Here is a 19,158-nt window from a genome sequence, read left to right as displayed (position 1 = left end):
CTCGTTACCCAATAGCTCCAGAAGATGACGTTAATTTGGATGAGGGTGAAGTCATTGCCACTTTGAACCTAGATTCCTTAGTGCTCCACCTCCTATGTCAAGCAGCTTCCCTTCCTCTTTTGATACCTTTGGGGAGTCTTTTCAGGTCGAAGATTTCGGAGGCCCAGTGACAGGGGCCACTGTTGTTGTGTCTAGCTCACCAGTTGCCTCGACTCTCTTGGGTGGGATCACCCCTTAGATGCCTTTCATTTTTCCTACTCTTTCCCCCATGAGTGGAAGTAGGGTGTCAATCCATTCCTCGCCTTTTAGCATCTCCTCTACGAGAGCTGGTGAGCCCTCTCCAACTTTTCTGGGGGTAATAAGACTCCGCGGGGTAATTGAAAGGGGTTTAATCCTCTTCCAGAGGCATGTCAGGTCGTATAATGGGCCTGGACTTTAGCTCAGCCTGATAACCCTTAAATCAGGGACCTGGCCCATTTAAAGCATATAAGGGATTAACACTGAAAGAATAACAGCCCAAGAGACTTGGGAGAAAGGCTATTAAAACTTATCTAAAATAAGCTAAGCCCTAATATCCTGTGGCTTAAATTTCAAATAATGGATGAATAGTTATCATCCATTATGGGTTCTATTTATACCACCAAGGTATTGACAACAAGTCATATCTGAATTAATTGCTAGAGAGATATCCATGATCTTTATTGATTTAAGTGTCAGAAGCGTTCCCTTAAACCCTCATGCCTCATTGCTTTTTAGTTGCAGGCAATCACATGTGTGAAGCTATGAAACACGTCCGCAACATGAGATGAGGGTGAAGGTGCATAGTATGTAATACTTTCCTTCAATAATGCTTTAATTTAACATCAATTAATTATAAACTCAAATGTGACTTGAACCTTCCTTAAATCATTATAGACTCTCGATTTAATGACCAATAAAGACTAGTATTCTCGACGATCTAAGGGAGCTCTACGATCAAGTTTTTCTGGGATTGTAAAAATCACTCTCCAAAGTGATCGGTGACCCTTTGATTGTGCAATGTGCATGCACGCTCTTGGCCTAGTGATCACCACTGAACCGCAAGCTGTCAGTCTTCTTCCATTTCTTTTGTAGAGTGCTGTGCGAACTAATCATGGGATTATATATTATCTTCATTACAATACACACATATATGTGTGTAATGCGGTACGGTCCAAATCATTAATCATCCTAATCAAGAGCAATCAACATAAGAACATTATTAGAGAGAGTAAGTTCTTTTTCTTTTCTTGGCATGGTTAATTAGAGAGAGAATGCAACACAACAAAACTAATTCCTATGCTACACGATATTAATACATGATGAAATATTGATAAGTGTTATAGATATAAAAATAATAATAAAAACTACATCTTTTAATCGACTTAAATGTTTAGGACAAGTAGTTGAGAAGTGCAAATATTCTAGAATTATATTGAGAGAGGTGGCAACTAAGATATGATGGTGATCATTGCCGGGTTTTTGCTAGAGGTGGGGGGCAGATCATCCACATCCATCCCACTCGGGCGATCTGCCTGTCCCGCCAGGGGATAGGCGGGCAACCGACCTGCCCCATGCAAGGGTGCGGGCAGGTAGCTTACGCTTATCATTTTAAGTGGGCGGATTTTGAGTAAGGTACCCACCCTCCTGATTTTTACCTTGTCTGCTTGTATGTCTACTTTTTAAGCAGCGAAAATGATTAAAGTGACTCTCTCCATCACCTTCTCTTCTCCTAGCGCCTTTAAATCCATTGTATGTTCTTTTCACTCATTTTTTCTCTTTTTCCAACAATCTTAATTTTTCCCACGCTTGTCTTCTTCTCTTTATTGTCTTTTTGTACTGCTCCTGTTCTTCTTCATATTCTCATCTTCCTCCTCATTCATCTTTTTCTCTTTGTTTGGGCAAAGCCCATAGCCATGGCTGTGAGTCACTCGAGCTAGATCTATATTTTCCATTTGTTTTTTTTATTTTATTTTTTGCGTTCTCATCTTAGAGCTGTATTTTCAAGTTAGATCTATGTTTTATAGTTTGAGTTATATATATATATATATATATATATTTAGGTAGATTTTGATCAAATCTTTATTTTGATGTTGATCTTGGCCGGTTCTACGGGTGGAGGGGACAAAAATTCTGTCCGCCCGGTCAACGTAGACAGATAATATAGTCCAAACAAGGGGATCATTGGGGGGGGGGGGGGGGGGCGTATCACTACCCCGCCTAGGCGGGGACGGTTTACAGGAAGGGCTGCTGCCGGCCCGTATATTTCAGGTAGCGGGCCTAGTTTTTGCACCTTGTTGATTCAACTCACTGCATATACACATAGCACTCTCACTTGTTTATTTATTTTCTTACGTATAGCTACTGAGCGGTTGAAAGTATCCGTATGTAAGCTTTCCAGATGCTAGCTAGAGAGTGATGAAGTCTACATTTGGATGATTAGCGGTCTCAATTAATCTGTAAACAGTAATAAAAAAATAATTAATAATAGTAAATAGTAGTGATGTAGTTTGATCTATCGTCGTAATTCCTTCCTAAACTTTATCCATCTTAATCGATTCTACATCAGCATCTTGAAAGAAATCTAAACATTAATATGAACAGGAAATGGAAAGAAATGTTTGTACATTCACTCGTAATTTATTTTAAAATAATGAAGAATTAACAGAAATTGTGAACAGAAAGATTTAACACCTTCGAATTAATTAAAAGGATTCATCATTAACCTTCATAAAATAGACCAGTAAATTGTAGTACTTGAAGGTATATCAGATTTGGTTAGTACTGATCATGATCGTGCTTCCGAAAATATATACTAATACAAACTATATAATGAAAAGTACTGAAATCATTATAAGATAAATAGGCTTTTACTATTAAAATTTTATAACTAAAAAGATTATTTCTGACAAAAACGTATTTATTTTTATTCAAAATAATTATTTTAATTATAAAATTTTAATAGTAAAAATCCGTTTTTATTATTGTAACGACTAAAGACTTCGACTAGTAATTAGTGAGACATGCTGATCATCAGATTTATGATCAAGACTTCAATCCAGCTTACGTGTTAATTTTCATGCGTGCATGAATTTAGCTTCGCTTGGAGATCTTAAATGCAGCCACGTACGTACGTACGTACACAGCTATAACAATTTTCTTTACCGATGTTTTTCGGAAATATCGAACATTTCAACGACGTTAATGCATGTAAACAAAAGAGAAAAAAGCTACTCAGCCTCCGGTTTGCCTAACGCACGCCATACTCCTTCCACATCACGGTTTATTATCAAAATAAATCGGGTTGCCCTTTACTCTGCTCCCTACGCACTCTCTCTTCTCTGTCACCCCTCAATCCGACGCCCATACCTCAGACTCTTCTCCTTCTTCATCTCCCCTAAATGCAGCTACCCTCTATCATTATTGTGAGACTCTTCTCTCTCACCCATCGCCCTTCACGTCTCTCTCCCTTGAACGAAGGCCCATTTCTCTCACCCCCTTCAATTCCGAACCCTAGAAGAAATCATCCTCGACGGATTCCAAGACCCACCCATCTGACTCACTTCCTTCAGCCTCTTCTCGTCATCCCCGAAGGCACTTTATTTTTCTTTTTCTTTTTAATCTCTACCTTCCAAAATGTCTCTTTCCTTCCTTAGTTTTGTGTTTGTTAGATCTATGTTTTGTCTTTTAATGGTTGCTGAGTTTGGGTATATTCTCATCCGAGAATGGCATAAATTTAGTAGTGATGCCGGGGCGGGGACTGAAATCGTGCCGAAACCGTGAGGCTGGAGAACCTGTACAGAAATGGTGCACCCAGAGGGAAACTTTTGTTCCACCGTGACGGAGTGATGAACCCACATAGTTCCCTAGTGATGCCGGGGTGGGGAGGGGGTCAGGCCGGCAAAGGACACGAGCTGGGGGCGAGGAGAGAACGTGGGGAAGAGTTCTGAAGAAAGTGAAGACGAACCGGGGGAGGGGGGGAGAAATTGAAATGTTCTGATCAAAACTAGCGTTTTAATTAAAAAAAAAAGCCACGTAGGCTGGAATGCGGAGGTTGAGTGAACAGTGGGTGGTTGTGTAGTGTAACTCAACAAAAGAATGGGTCCTTCGTTAACTTATTAATGGAGCTTGTCTTTCCTATATATATAAGCAAGAGAATCTCGACATCAAAATCTGATGATCTATTGTTTGGAAGTTAGAGTAATGATATATATCATATTATCATTTCACTTACATTATACTATATATGATAGAATGCATTTATCACTATTTAATGATAAAAAAATATACAATAAATAATTATTTATGGTGATAACTATATCACATCTTACTTAATAGGATGCAAGTGATATGACAATATATATAGTGCATAAAATTTTTTTGAGTAATGTTATACATCATACTATCATTCTACTTTCATCTTACTATATATGATTTGGCGTATTTATCATTATTTGATAATAAAGAAGCATGTAATAAATTATCATTCAATAATAGTAAATGTGTTACATCTTACTTAATGGGATACAAGTAAGATGATACTATAGTTTATAAAATTTTACATACAGATATATATATGTAAAGTTGCATGATTACTTCCCATTATGCATATATATAAGAAGTTAAGGAACCCAAAAGCAAGTCAAAATGCATGCCTCCATTCAAACAAGCAAGTCTACAAATGATCTTCTCAAACATGTTCTTTAGAGAGAAGGAAATATTTATCAAGAACGCAGAAGACAAATCCTTCTGTGACCCTACCTTATTCACCAACAGTACCTTTCGCGAAATAAAGCTCCCTATACTCGCAAGAAGCTGGTATTGACCCACCAACAAGGACTATTTTGGCCACAATCAAAATATCCAGTATTGAGACTTTCAATCATCTGCACCAAGGAATTTTTTTTTTTTTTTTTTTTTAAATAAATTGTAGAAGTGATGGTTGTAAAATATTGGTACGAGGCAAAATATAAAGAAATAAGGGGAAAATAATTGTGAGATGAACATACCAGTAGGGAGTTTAGAATTAGATGCTAGATCAAGCCATGAATCTGTGTTCTTTGGTGGCCACTCTCCAAAAAATTGGTGCAGCGGCTTCTGGACTTCTACATTATTCTCAGTTTTAACTAGTCCTGGTGACCTGAAGTCGGTACCCAGAACAAAGCAATGTTGCTCTTGCTGCTGCTTTGCACTATCAGTAAGGCTTTGAAACTGTGTATAGGAGTAACCTTTATAGGAATCTGTGGTTAATGATCTCTGATATGAATCAGGTAGGCTTCTGGAAGTCCCTGAAGCTTCCGGGAAGAAAGCTTTCTCATCCACACCCTCCTTTGCTCCATGAAAAAAACTATTTGCACGAACAGTCAATATAAAAGCTCAAAAAAAGTAGTCAACTTTTCTAATTTTTTTTTTCCTATTACACAAACCTGTAATCTTTATCAGCCTGAGAATAAGATCTAGAGTCCAAAAATAGTTGATGGGTAATGTTACTTTGAGGTAACAGACCAGAAACGGGAGGTCTAGAGGAGGAGGAGGAATGTGAATAAAGGAAGGGATAAAGAGTGGCCTCATGGTAAGGATGCTGATTGGGATGGGTTTCAGAGCTCACAGAAGAAGAAAGTGGAGAGACAGAGAAAGTAGAGGTTGTGGGAGTAGTTGTGGTGTTTATTGTAAGGTTTCTGTTGATTGATGAGACGGTTGGTGAAACATTTGTTGTGGTTGTTGCAGTTGAGCTAACTTCCACAGGCTTTCTTGAACGGTTTCTGCCTCTGTTCATGTGTCTCTCGCAGTACTTGGAATCTGGGTATGCTTCCTTCGAGCACCTCCATTTCTTCCCATCTGTTCTCCTGCACCTCCCTGGCTCTGGGTCTACTTTTCTGCCAAATCCCACATCAAAACATTCCCAGGAAACTGCAGCCACAGACTCGCACCCAAACACAAAAAATTTTAATTTGCCCCCACAAAAAATAATTTTATATATACGTTTATAATCGTATTTAATGAGAAACCGGTCTTAACGCATATAGCTATGAGAATATGATTTGCATGCTTACTGGGGTGGTGAAGGAAGAGCCTTGAGGAAATTGAAGAGTCCAAGCTTCTTTTGACACTATAGAGGAGATCGGATGGGATAGGGATCCCTGCAACCATGTATTTGAATATAAGAGCTTGGAGTTCAAGTTCTTGCCACTGTGTTGCTGTGAAAGGAGACCTATTTCTTGCATTTGCATTCATCATTTTGGAAATAGAAACAAAAACAATGACCAAGATGCAGAACAAGAACAAGGCGGAAGAAACTTGGGAGATTTCAGAGAAACAGGGAAAGAGGTTTTGTATTTGTTGGGCTGATAGTTCTAAAGGGTATTTTTGCAGAGTCCACTGGCTGCAGAATCTTTCTCTACATGGGTAAAACTAATGGCTCTGAGCCTCTGACGACACTGCTGCTACCTCTCTCTCTCTCTCTCTCTCTCTCTCTCTCTTCGCTGAGTGAGTCTGTTCTTATTACTACAGGACCTCTGTTGCTTCTGCTTCTGATTCTGCACTGCGGCTACCTTCGTTGCTGCTATTGTCTCTGGCACCTTCACAGAATTCTATAAACAACTGTGCAAAGGAAGATGAAATTAAATTCAAATATAGAAGTCGATGCACCTTCGTTTTTGCCGTCTCCAAATCACGGTCCTGGAAAAGCGTGCCATGAGATTACGTGAAGCTGCAACATTTGTAGTGGATTTTGCAATGTCTTCTGTAAAAACGTTTTTTTTTTTTTTTTTTCATTTTACCTTATATTTTCTGAGCTATTGTTACTGTAATTTGGAGTAAGAGAAGGATGTATATTTCATTCTCTTTTGCCGACAAAAACTTAATTTGCAATGATCAAGTTGAAAAATACACAGGGCGGTGATTATCTTAGCCTGCCTAGTAGTTTCGATGGGCACTTTATCTTCTACTTTCCCTCAACCCGCTCACTTGCATAATCTCTGATGAGAAGCAAAGAGGATCTGGCAGATTAACATGTGTCCAAAACCCATCCCAAAAAAGTTAACTTCGATTTATGTTTTGTAATGCGATTATGGTATCTTTCATATGTTTTTCTTTTGTAGGTTTTGAGATCCATAATATGGAGCTTAAAAGTGCTGTTAGAAGGAAGAAAACAACCCGGTCTGACAAGAGCCCTATCAAGTTTCTCGGTGTATAACTCTTTTTTCTGGAGAATTTAATGGCCAACTTTCACCTTCAGATTTTAACATAGTGGTTAAAACACTTAATATAATCATTTAACAGAATCTTTTTTTCACTTTATATTATTCTTCTGAGATTTTACCATCGCAAGAACATTGGATTGGAAGGTAACTTTATTCTTTTCTTTTCTCCTGAGTTCACCGATTATATATGACACAGAGAGCGCAAGCAAGAGACTGTTGGTTAGAGGGAGGTTCGGGTTTGTCTGTTAGCAATTGAAATCAACTTTCTTCCTTTCTTGAAAGTCTGCAGGAAGCGTCAGGGAACTACTGCACTCTGAGGTGAGGACTGTTCCCATTCTGTAAACTCTGCCCCCAAAACACATGCCCCTGCCACTACTTTATTGTGCTCCAACTAACAAGACTCTCTCATTCATTAACCCAAAAACTTCCTCTCAAGTATCTTTCCTTTGAGCGCATCCCTTTCCATATTAGTCCAGGTCATCTTTCCTTGTGAAGCACTTGTTGGCAGAGTGGGTGCAGTTTTACACTGCAGGTCTAAAAAGCTCACCACCTGAGAAAGCTGGCTGAGAAAGAGGGTTGACTGCAACAGTACTCCTGGGTCAGAGACATATACTTGTGTGACCTCAAGGGTGTGGGGTTTCTGGTTTGGATCTTCTTCAGGCAGAGAGAGAGAGAGAGATAAAGTAAGAGAGAGAGAGAGAGAGATAAAGTAAGATGTTGAAAAGTGTGGGTTTTGCTAAAATAGAAGACTGCAACATAGTATGTGCTGTAATACCTAAGAGTTTATACTCTTCTACCTTATTGTGTATAGGATTTTACTTCTTGTATCTCAGACAAATTGACATCTTCATGCTTCTTCTGTTCAATTTGCTTGCAAGTTGCAGGAGTTGCAGGAGTTTCTTTTATAGCTTTTTTCATTTCAAACATTATTTTACCGAAAAATACTTTGTTGTTATAATCTAATAAATAACTTTCCGTTAATAGTTATAAATCTATTCATTGGGTTGGTGCATCATGTTCGTACCTAAAATCTAATATATTACATTTGAAGTATTAAATTCTACAACAAATAAACAAAAACCAGAATACATGGACGGTGCAGTATGCTAATGTAATACTTCCAAAATTACATATTGAAAAGATACACATCCTCCGAATCTTGTAATTCAATCGATTTAAAAATGAGTTTTATTACATACAAGCAAAATCGTATACTAATTTGCGTACCAATATTGATTATTTCATACTTAAAAGTTAAATTAATATTGTTTTCAATAAAATCTACTTTTTGACCGATCACAATAAATTGGTGCACATATTAGTCCACAAATATACTTGTAATTAGACTTTTCCTTTAAAAATTTCACACCCAGTACCATAAATGGGTCGTGAAGAAGCAGAAAAAAATACAGCTCCCATGAATAAAGGACAAGTTGACAGTTGAATTCAAGACCACTGCAATATCAAATGATGGTTTTCAGCTTACACTTGTGAATACGCAGAGACTGAACATAAATTGGGCTATTTATAAGCATGATGGAGACTTACAGAGAGATACGTTATGTCTGAATATATGCATGCGTACAACTTCTTGACAGATACATGAATGTCTAATATGAATGATTCGTGCAGAAAAATGAAAAGAAACTTGAGTGCCCCTGGATAAATTATAATTAAAGTATCGATTTTGCAGAAAAGTACGCTTCAAAACTCAACAAGTTCAACACTTGTATATCTCTAAGTCCTTACCTTTATGTCTCGGTTTTTCCAATCAAAAGTTGAGCTTCATGGGATTAAAAGGAGGTGATTCTGTTGTGATTTTCGTGTAAATTTCCAGTTTTCACGCCAAGAGATTAGGAAAAAAGGGGAGGAAACGACTTATACTTCAGGTATCTTGTATTCTTACCTACTTTCCAAGCGCGAAGTACCAAAGGGAGATTGTAATTTCTCTAAAAATCTGTTAACAATCTAATCGCCAGTCTTTTAAAAGGAGTTCTGCAGCAAAACTACTGCAACACAAAACGTTTCACCAATTATCACATTAATTAACGTGGATTGCTTAAGAAACTTTTTATGTACTAGCTCTGGTGATCGGTCTGAAATTTGTCCATTTCGAGTATTGCCCTGACCCAGAAGACATAAGCGGGCTGCGGACAAATGCTTTTAACAATGGCTAATGATGCTTTTACCATGCACCGCTTTAACTGTGGGCAAATCCAAGAAACACCCATACTGCTGGACGCGACATTGATTACAGCATTGGCTACGGAGATAGTGATTCTAATGGGCTGGTTGCTGAGTCTTTTTTTTTTTTTTTTTTTTTTGGGCTTTATATTTCGGCCTTTGGCAGGTTTGGATCCCTTTTACATACATTCGCATCGGTGTACACAGAGGGTGAGAAGTAAAGCTTACAAGTTGTTTTGGTGAATAATATGCAAGATAGGTAAAAATAATTTTATAATCTAATGTCTCACAGTAAATCAGTTCGTGAACTCTTTATTTTTGTAAGATTTTTTTGTAAATCAAACATTTCTATTGGTCCAAAGGAACCGGAAAACTTCCAAGAAAAATTAGCAAGACATTCTTCTGACAGTTTGATTCATAGAGCATGCTGTGCAAGAAATCTTAGTACTAGGGGCATTTCTGCAATCCCAGCATCACTTCCATGGCTGCCATTTGAAGGACAAGAATTATTATCACTTCCAACATATTTTGGCTTGATGACTTACAGTGGCAATTTAATAAAAAGATTGAGATGAGAACAAGAAAAATTATAAGAAAGAAGAATCAGAATCTTCACGATGAAATAAAGCACTTTGAGAGTTACTTGTTCACTAGAAAAGCAGGGGAGGTTTCTATCAATCGTATTGGTCTTAAAAGAAAAGAAAAGAAGAAATAGTGATAGCCTTTCAGGGCTAAGCCAGAGAGGGTGTTTACCAATGAAATAGGGTGCAAGAGGGTGAGTTTACATGGTAAGTCAGGAATTTGGGGAGGCGCATCAAGCATGTGCTAATGGTTTTAAAACGTTAGAAACAGAGAATAAAGCAATGCAGTCTGGTCACGAATCGAATCCTGCACAAATGCAATAATTATATGTCTAAATAAACAGAAAAAATAAAGAGAATAGTAATTCAAAAGTCATTGGTTCCTGGGAGAATCTTAACATATTTGGAGACTCCAACGTCACAAAGCTGCACCAGACAAGGGCGTGTAATATATTAGGGAAGCAGAGTTTGTTGTATCTTGGCAACTCGAATGTACCATTTTCTACTCTCATAGCCAGCTTAAAATAAACACAAAAAAGCCACCATATCTTCCAAGCGAACAGCACGCCAACAATTCAAGAAATGCCCTTTATTGTCCCCTTCTAAAAGCGTCACTGCCAACTGCATTATTCTAATGCTCTAAAAGGAAAAAAAACCTGCATTACTCTATATACTTTAAGAAAGTCCGAAACCTTAAAGTCTACCCCCTTGTTTGGTCAATGATCAAGCCGTATCCCTTCTTCCCCAACCCCCGGGAGGAAAAATAGAACCATCTCCTAGTCTCATCCTCTTGAACACCCTCTCTGTCGATTAAAATGACCATGGAAGAACCAGAACCGAACCCCACCTCAGATCACATCCTGGACCGGACCGAAGATTCAGCTTCGTTCTTTCCTTCTTTCCTGGATGATCCATACAACTCCGGTGATATCAACTGCTATCAATGGTGGGATGAAAGTCCAGATGTTGGCCAAGATCTGTTTGACTATAGTGCCATTGCGGCTGCCACCTGCACAGTACCTACAAACCCCACCGTTTTTAATCACCCATCACCGGCAAATTCATCCAAGAAAAGAAAAGCTTCAGACAACATCCTTTCCAAACAATCCCTAAACTACCTCAGTCCCCAGAAGAATCAGAGTCAGCGGATCACGAACGCCGACGTTGGGTTTGCAGAGGTTGAGGAAGTTTTGGCAGTCAAGAAGTCCGTTGAAAACAAGAAAAGTACTAGCAAAGCCACAGGACATAACTGTAATAACGGTAAAGACAAGGAGGGAAGATGGGCCAAGCAGCTGCTCAACCCTTGCGCGGCCGCCATCACCGAGGGCAATATGTCACGCTTACAACACCTTCTCTGCGTCCTCCAAGAGCTCGCCTCCCACACGGGCGATTCCAACCGCCATCCTGCCTTTCACGGCCTCCGAGCACTGGCACAACACATATCCCCCACCTCGATCTGCTCCTCCTCCTCAGCAGGGTATACCTTTGCTTCCACGGATTTACGATTCTTCCAAATATCACCGCTCAAACTCTACGAGGTTAGTCCCTAGTTTTCCTTCCCCAACAACATAGTAAACGCGTCGATTCTTCAAATTCTTGCAGAAGAGCCTGGCAGCTTGCGAAATCTACATATTCTAGATATTGGGGTGTCTCATGGTGTGCAATGGCCAACGCTGCTTGAGGCCTTTACTCGCAGACCGGGAGGGCCGCCTTCACTGGTCCGCATCACCGTCATCGCCGACACCGTTAAAAATGATCAAAACAAAGAGACCCCATTTTCCGTTGGACCTCCCGGAGACAACCTTTCCTCTCGGCTTCTCTGTTTCGCCGAGTCCATGAACGTTAATTTGCAGATCAACCGGCTCAATAATCATCCCTAGCAAAGTCAGTGCGCAAGCCATTAACACTCTCCTGACGAAACCTTAATAGTTCGCGCGCAATTCCGGCTTCACCATCTGAATCACAACTCCCCGGACGAAAGAACTGAGTTATTGAGAGTACTGAGAGGCATGGAACCAAAGGGAGTGATTTTAAGCGAAAACAGCATGGAATGTAGGTGCAAAAATTGTGAGAGTTTCGCAACTGAGTTCTCTCGGCGAGTGGATTACCTGTGGAAGTTTTTGGACTCAACAAGCTCGGCTTTCAAGGGGCGGGATAGTGAAGAGAAGAGACTGATGGAAGGAGAGGCTGCGAAAGCTTTGACTAACAGGCGAGAGATGAACGAAGGGAAAGAAAAGTGGTGTGAGAGAATGACAGGAGTGGGGTTCGTAGGAAAGCCGTTTGGAGAGGATGTAATTAATGGGGCTCGAGCTCTGTTGAGTAAGTGTGATGGTAATTGGGAGATGAGAGAGGAGAGAAAGATGGCTGTGTGGGATTATGGTGGAAAGAACAGCCTGTTTCTTTTAGTTCTTTGTGGAAGTTGGATAAGAAAACTAAGGACAGTTAAAACAGTTAGCATTACTCTTATTCTTACGTTTTACATGGAATATAGGAAAGAGAATAACCAACCGTTTTAGCTGTACTGATGTGTTGGGCAGGATTTCATCAAAAGTGCTGTTTCTTCAATCAAATCAGTGACCCAATCACACAAAAAGAATCCAAAACCCATTCCATGTTCTTTAGATCCAAAACTCTTTCAATATTATTTAGGTTTGTAGTCAAGTTGTCAACACGTGATCAAATTTATAACTCCCAATCTGTTACAGAATTCTTATTTCTTTACACGCATCACTTTGGAGATTCATGCCCCTATAACTTATAAGCTTGTTGTCAATGGCAAAAATCATAGTATACCTCCTTTAAAATTGGTACCCCTTAAGTAGTGAGATCAACATGTCACTTGGAAGAAAGGAGACTTGGATGAGAAAGAAAGTCTAAATGGTTGAATTGGCAAGTATAATAATCCTGCCTGGTATGCTTGATATTTATAGATAGAATGTTTACAATATGATAAGTATTGATAGTTACAACAGAAAGATAAGATAAGATAGCTATGAATTCAAAAGAAATGCAAATATTCAAACATTATTAAATCTATAACAGAACTCTATCGATAGCTGTCATCCTTTGAAATATGTTCTTCTGTTGAGATATTGTTGAGAGTTGGAACTGAAATGATATTCTTAACATCCCGTGTCAAACTAATGGGAGATTCAATGACCATTAGTTTGTCTTTGAGCAACAAGAATATTGAAGAAGTGAGTCCCTTTGTAAAGACATCTGCTATCTGATCTGCAGTGGATATGTATCGAGGTATGATATCTTTGTTAAGCACTTTTTCTCTAATAAAATGATAATCCACCTCCACATGTTTAGTTCTAGCATGAAAAATAGGATTGGAAGCTAGTGCTAATGCTCCCATATTATCACACCACAACTGTGGAGTAGACTTAATTGAACACTGCAAGTCTTTGAAAAGCATTCTTAACCAATATAACTCAACTGTTGCAAAAGCCATAGCTCTATACTCTGCTTCTATGCTGGATTTAGATACAACTGGTTGTTTCTTTGCTTGCCATGAGATCAAACAGTTGCCTAGAAACACTCCATAGCCACTAGTTGATCTTCTATCTAGAGGATCTCCAGCCCAATCACTATCACAATATGCTGCCAATTGCAGTGGTCTTGGCTGGAAAAATAAGCCATGATCAATTGTGCCTTTTAGATATCTTAGTACCCTTTTTGCTGCTGTAAAATGAATAGTTGTAGGACAATGTAAAAACTGACATAGTTGATTGACAGAGTATGAGATATCAGGCCTTGTAAGGGTGTAGTATTGTAGGGCACCAACAATATGCCTGTAAATGGTGGGATCAGGTAAAGGATCACCCTCAAGTTTGCTTAATTTCTGTCCAGAAACACAAGGAGCTGAATAAGGCTTGGCACCAAGCATATTGGTACGATCTAGCAGATTATAGATATATTTAGCTTGATTGAGATGCAACCCTGTAGAGATTCTGTGTACATGAATGCCAAGAAAGTAACTCAAGTCACCCAAATCCTTCATCTTGAATACTTTTTGCAAACTTTGAATTAGCCCCATAATACTAGAGCTGTGAGAACCAGTTACTAGTATATCATCAACATATATAAGTACATAAATATGTACTGAACCATTGTGATGCATAAAGAGAGAAGTGTCCAATAGAGAACCTATAAAGCCAAGACCTTGTAAGGCTTGAGTAAGTCGAGTATACCATGCCCTTGGAGCTTGCTTAAGGCCATAATAGCCTTATGCAACCTGCATACATGATTAGGAAATGTTCTATCCACAAAACCTTGAGGTTGTTCCATAAAAACTTCCTCATTGAGAAAGCCATGAAGAAAAGCATTGGATACATCCAGTTGTTTGATAGGCCAGTCAAAATGTAGTGCAATAGCCAAAAGTAATCGAATTGTGGCTGGTTTTATTACTGGACTAAATGTTTCTGTATAGTAAATGCCATCTCTCTGTTCGAACCCTTTGGCAACTAATCTAGCCTTATATCTATCAATGGTACCATCTGGTTTTTGCTTTAACTTGTACACTCATTTATTATAGATAACATTTCTGTCTTTGGGTCTTGGGCAAAGGCTCCATGTCTGGTTATCCAGCAAAGCTTGGTATTCACTTTGCATTGCAGCAAACCAATCAGAATTAGACACAGCTTTAGAAAATGATTTGGGTTCACATGGCAAGAAACTGGTATGTAAAGCTTTAATAGGATGATTAGTGGATTTGTTGGAAAGATATATATGATAATCAGGAAATTGTTTGGGTTTGGAATTTCCTGTCATGGATCTAGTGATGATCTGCGTAGGAGGGAAGGAAGGTAAAGAAGTAGAGGTTGGAGTGGGAGTGGAGGCTATCTCTGAGTCATGAGTAAGAATCTGTGCAGGAGAAAAGGCAGGTAAAAGATCTAAGGTTTGAGAAGATGTAGGGGCTGCCTTAGAGTCAACTGGATTGAATGCTCATGTGGTTTCAGTATTTGGGATGGAATTGGTGATAGAATTAGTCTCAACTCTGAATTGATCTGAGGGAATGTGATTACTTGTGAGCATATTCTGAGATGAGTGTATAGGAATAATAGGAGAATTCAATGAATAAAAGTGAAATGGTAGAAGAACAGTACCTGATGGAGAGGATTGTCCTCGAGCAGGGTAGTGAGTGGAGCCTTTCCCCTGTGCAGGGAATAAGTTCTCATCAAAGACTACATGTCTTGACATGTAAATTTTATTGGTTTGCAGATCTAGACATTTATAGCCTTTTTGGTTGGAACCATAACCTAAGAAGACACATTTTTTGCTTCTAAATTCCAGTTTGTGTTTGGTGTATGGTCTGAGATGAGGATAGCATGCACAACCAAAAGTTTTTAGAAGGGAGAAATATGGTTCTTTGTTAAATAACTTGGTAAGAGGTATCTCATACTGCAGCACAGATGAAGGAAGTCTATTAATTGAATAAACTGCTGTATGAAATGCTTCTACCCAATATTTGGATGGAAGATGAGATTGTGCTAAAAGAGTTAGACCAGGTTCACATACATGCCTGTGTTTCCTCTCAACAATCCCATTTTGTTGGGATGTATGAGGACAGGTAAATCGATGATAAATCCCACTATCATTCAAAAATTTAGTAAATAAATTTGAAGTATATTCACCTCCACCATCTGTTTGGAATTGTTTAATTTTGCAAGAGAGTTGGTTCTCAATAATGCATTTAAACTTTACAAAACAATCAAACAGATCATATTTGAACTTTAGAGGAAATAACCAAGAATATCTTGAAAAATCATCAATAAAAAGAATATAATACTTGAATCCATTTATTGATAAAACTGGTGAGGTCCATACATCACTGTGAGTCAATTCTAAAGGCGTAAAAGACACACGGTCAGATTTATTAAAAGGTAGTTGTTTGCTCTTTCCTAATTAACAGGGCATACATAAATCTGAGTGAGATTTATTGGATGACAAAGGCAGCTGGTAGTCTTTAAGAACTCGATGTAGAATTTGAGAATTAGGGTGACCTAATCTTTTGTGCCATAAATATGTTGATGCCTTGATCACATTCAGTGCTATAGATGCCCTTTTATTTGTGACAAACTTATTGAGATGCACAGGATATAAGCTACCTTCACTGGGTCCCTATAGGAGGATTGCCCCTGTCAAGTTGTCCTTCACCAAGAAATAGGAATCAGTTAGTTTGAAGTAGCAGTTGTTGTCTTGACAGAATTTTTGGATAGACAACAGATTAGTAGAAATATTGGGACAATGCAAAATATCATTTAGATGTAAATCAAAGTTAGGAAGATGATAGGTAGTGGAACCAGTATGTGCAATGTTTAAACCATTACCATTCCCTACAGCCACAGTCTCTGTACCCTGATATGGTTGCTGCAATGTTAGGTTTTCCAAGTCTGCTGTGATATGATTTGTAGCCCCACTGTCTGCCAACCATGTTTCATCCTCATGAAGAAGATTGGACTGAGCCACCATTTTTGCAAGTTCTTTAGGTGGGTGTCTTCCTTGGTATGCATAGTCCATCCTATGGAAACAATCCAAGGCTTGGTGGTTGGTCTTGCCACAGATCTGACAAGGAGGCTTATTAGTAGCAAACTGAGTGAATGATGGTTTACCTTGAGATGCATTGCTGGCTGAAGGAAATGATCTCTTGTGTGCAAGATTTTTTCCAAACTTGGGCTTAGAAGAGGACCCATAATTGGGTTTCATGTTTTGTCCAGGTCCTTTGGTAGAATATAGAGCAAAAGCATTTGACTCGGTAGTTGGTGCTTGTGCTGCCAGCAATTGTTCATAACTGAGTAGCTCAGATTGAAACTCCTCAAATGTCATAGTAGTATCCTTTGTAGCAAAGGAATAAGAAGTGACAAAAGGATTATATTGAGGGTTGAGACCACCCACAATATAAGAGATTAGTTCTTCATCACTTACTGGTTTGCCTACAAGGGCAAGTTGATCAGATATACTCTTAGAGTAGTGAATGAAATCACTACAGGTACGTGAGTCCTGCCTGGTGGTTTGAAGCTGCCTCCTTAAATGATTGACTCGGGATCTCGAGGGTGAAGCATACCTAGTTGATAATGCTGTCCACAGCTGCCTAGAGGTGTTTAAACCATACACTGTTGGAACAATTTTGTCTGACAATGCAGCTATGAACCAACTTAAAATAAATTGGTCTTTCTTCTCCCAAATCTCATAAGCAGGATTGGGATTCATTTTGTCTGGTTGACTCGGATCAGCAATAATTTTAGGAGGAGCAGGTTCTAAGCCATCAACAATGCCCAGAAGCCCATTTGTCCTCAAGATGGGAGTAAATTGACACACCCATGTAAGGTAATTTGTGTCATCAAGTTTGGTATAAATAGGATGAGACATATTTGGTAGTGAAAATGGAGTGGAAGTGGGATTGGAGGAAGCCATGAAAATGGTGTAAACCGAGAGGCTCTGATTACCAAGAAAGAAAGTCTAAATGGTTGAATTGGCAAGGATAATAATCCTGCCTGGTATGCTTGATATTTATAGATAGAATGTTTACAATATGATAAGTATTGATAGTTACAACAGAAAGATAAGATAAGATAGCTATGAATTCAAAAGAAATGCAAATATTCAAACATTATTAAATCTGTAACAGAACTCTATCGATAGCTGTCATCCTTTGAAATATGTTCTTCTGTTGAGATATTGTTGAGAGTTGGAACTGAAATGATATTCTTAACAGGATGTGTATCACTGTTACTGCTCAACTGAGATGGCACAGCTTTGGCAACACGCCAGGTGGGCCAAGGAATGAATGCAGATTGCCTTCGTCTGGAACATCTCTCGTCTCCTCCTCTGATGCTGAGAGACCCCATTGCCACGCTACCCTCGCCGTCGATGTTGCTTCTCGGCATTCAAGAAATGGAACTGCTTTCGGTTTTACTTGCTACACCGCTAATGTAGAGAAACTGAGATCTCTTAAACAGGGAAATTCTTTTGAATCCAACAACATCGTTAGATATAATAGATCTTTTGTTTCGCTCTCTCTCTCTCTCTCTCTCTCTCTGTTTTTTCAAGACAGGATACTAAATACTTAAAGGGAGAACAAAACCTTGGCGGGCTTAAACCAAGGCGGGCTTTCCGAAGGGAGGAATGAGGACGACTGGGGAATGAGGACGACTGAGGACTGAGCAAAATATATTGTAATGGAATGAGAAATTCAAGCTCGTTCGTAGTCTAAAATATCTAATAATTTTCCAAGAGGGAGAGAGTTTGAAAATCACTTATATTCATCTTAGTCCTCTGCTGCTACTATTGTCCAACCCCTGCATCTGTTTAGGGAAGAAAGAGAAATGATATTTGTGATCGTGGTTGTGCAGTCGTTTTAAAAAAAAATAATTAATATAGGACCCACATGAAAAAAAAAAAAAAACTAACTTTTTAATCGTGGACCCTACTCTTTTTCAAAGTGATTGTGCGGTGTTTGCAATTCCACGATTGTATGTAGCATTGCTCGGGAAGAAAATGCGTCTTTTAACGTACTTTTGCCATTTCCCCTTTTTTAGGAAAAGATACTATTTGGCTATTAAAAATTCTCATTTTAAATATAAAATTCTTATCTCATCATTATAATTTTTTCAAATTCCTACATAAAATATAATAAATAATTCAAATTTTTTCTTACTTTTTCAAATTTTAAAATAATAATAATATTAAAATATAATATTTTAATATTTAATATTAAAATTCAAAATTCTCATCTAAGAAAGTTCAGTGACCAAGCAAAACCTTGTGAATGTTATTAAGATGGATCTTTCGGCACTTTGATGAACACAATAATAAATAGATTAAAACGCACACACAAAGAGAGAATGTGGAAGGAGCCAGAATGAGGAGATGAAGCCGTAAGCATGAGAGAGAGACAGAGAGACAAAGAGAGAGAGAGACAGAGATGAAGAAGGGGGCAAAATGGGAAGAAGAAGGCATAAGAGTATTGGCATTGAATTAGCTATCTCATTCTTCAAAATTTGACTAATATGTAACTTTTTTACTTTTAACTAATCACTTAAAACTTGAAATTTACATTAGACTAGCTATCACACTCTCTATAATAATAAAATTTTATTATTTTTATTATTTATATTTATTTTTTTATTTTTTATTTTTTTAAATACTTATTTATTTTTATTTTTATA

General features: G+C 38.3%; 2 protein-coding genes and 1 pseudogene across 2 annotated transcripts; 1 reads left to right on the top strand and 2 right to left on the bottom strand.

The window, feature by feature from the left end:
- Positions 1-4,645: 4,645 nt before the first annotated feature.
- LOC122300913 (growth-regulating factor 5-like) lies at positions 4,646-6,721 on the bottom strand. Its single transcript, XM_043111891.1, has 4 exons — positions 6,072-6,721; positions 5,445-5,928; positions 5,028-5,365; positions 4,646-4,904 (listed from the first exon to the last, which is right to left on the bottom strand). The coding sequence occupies exons 1-4, from the start codon at positions 6,253-6,255 to the stop codon at positions 4,897-4,899; spliced, it is 1,014 nt and encodes a 337-aa protein (XP_042967825.1). The 5' UTR covers positions 6,256-6,721; the 3' UTR covers positions 4,646-4,896.
- Positions 6,722-10,358: 3,637 nt separating this feature from the next.
- Positions 10,359-13,285, top strand: LOC122300912 (annotated as a pseudogene).
- Positions 13,032-14,027, bottom strand: LOC122301890 (uncharacterized mitochondrial protein AtMg00810-like). Its single transcript, XM_043113249.1, has one exon. The coding sequence runs from the start codon at positions 14,025-14,027 to the stop codon at positions 13,032-13,034; it is 996 nt and encodes a 331-aa protein (XP_042969183.1).
- Between the last annotated feature and the right edge of the window lie 5,131 nt (positions 14,028-19,158).

Source organism: Carya illinoinensis, chromosome 2, assembly GCF_018687715.1.
Source record: "Carya illinoinensis cultivar Pawnee chromosome 2, C.illinoinensisPawnee_v1, whole genome shotgun sequence".
In the NCBI taxonomy this organism is placed as follows: domain Eukaryota; kingdom Viridiplantae; phylum Streptophyta; class Magnoliopsida; order Fagales; family Juglandaceae; genus Carya; species Carya illinoinensis.
This window is presented reverse-complemented; position numbering and strand designations above follow the sequence as displayed.

Excerpts from the sequence above, each read along its gene's own strand:
- LOC122300913 (XM_043111891.1), bottom strand. The coding sequence starts at position 6,255 with ATGATGAATGCAAATGCAAGAAATAGGTCTCCTTTCACAGCAACACAG. Across the intron at positions 5,929-6,071 it reads GCTCTTCCTTCACCACCCCA|TTTCCTGGGAATGTTTTGAT; the intron begins GTAAGCATGCAA and ends CTGTGGCTGCAG. Across the intron at positions 5,366-5,444 it reads CAGGCTGATAAAGATTACAG|TTTTTTTCATGGAGCAAAGG; the intron begins GTTTGTGTAATA and ends TCGTGCAAATAG.
- LOC122301890 (XM_043113249.1), bottom strand. The coding sequence starts at position 14,027 with ATGGGGCTAATTCAAAGTTTGCAAAAAGTATTCAAGATGAAGGATTTG.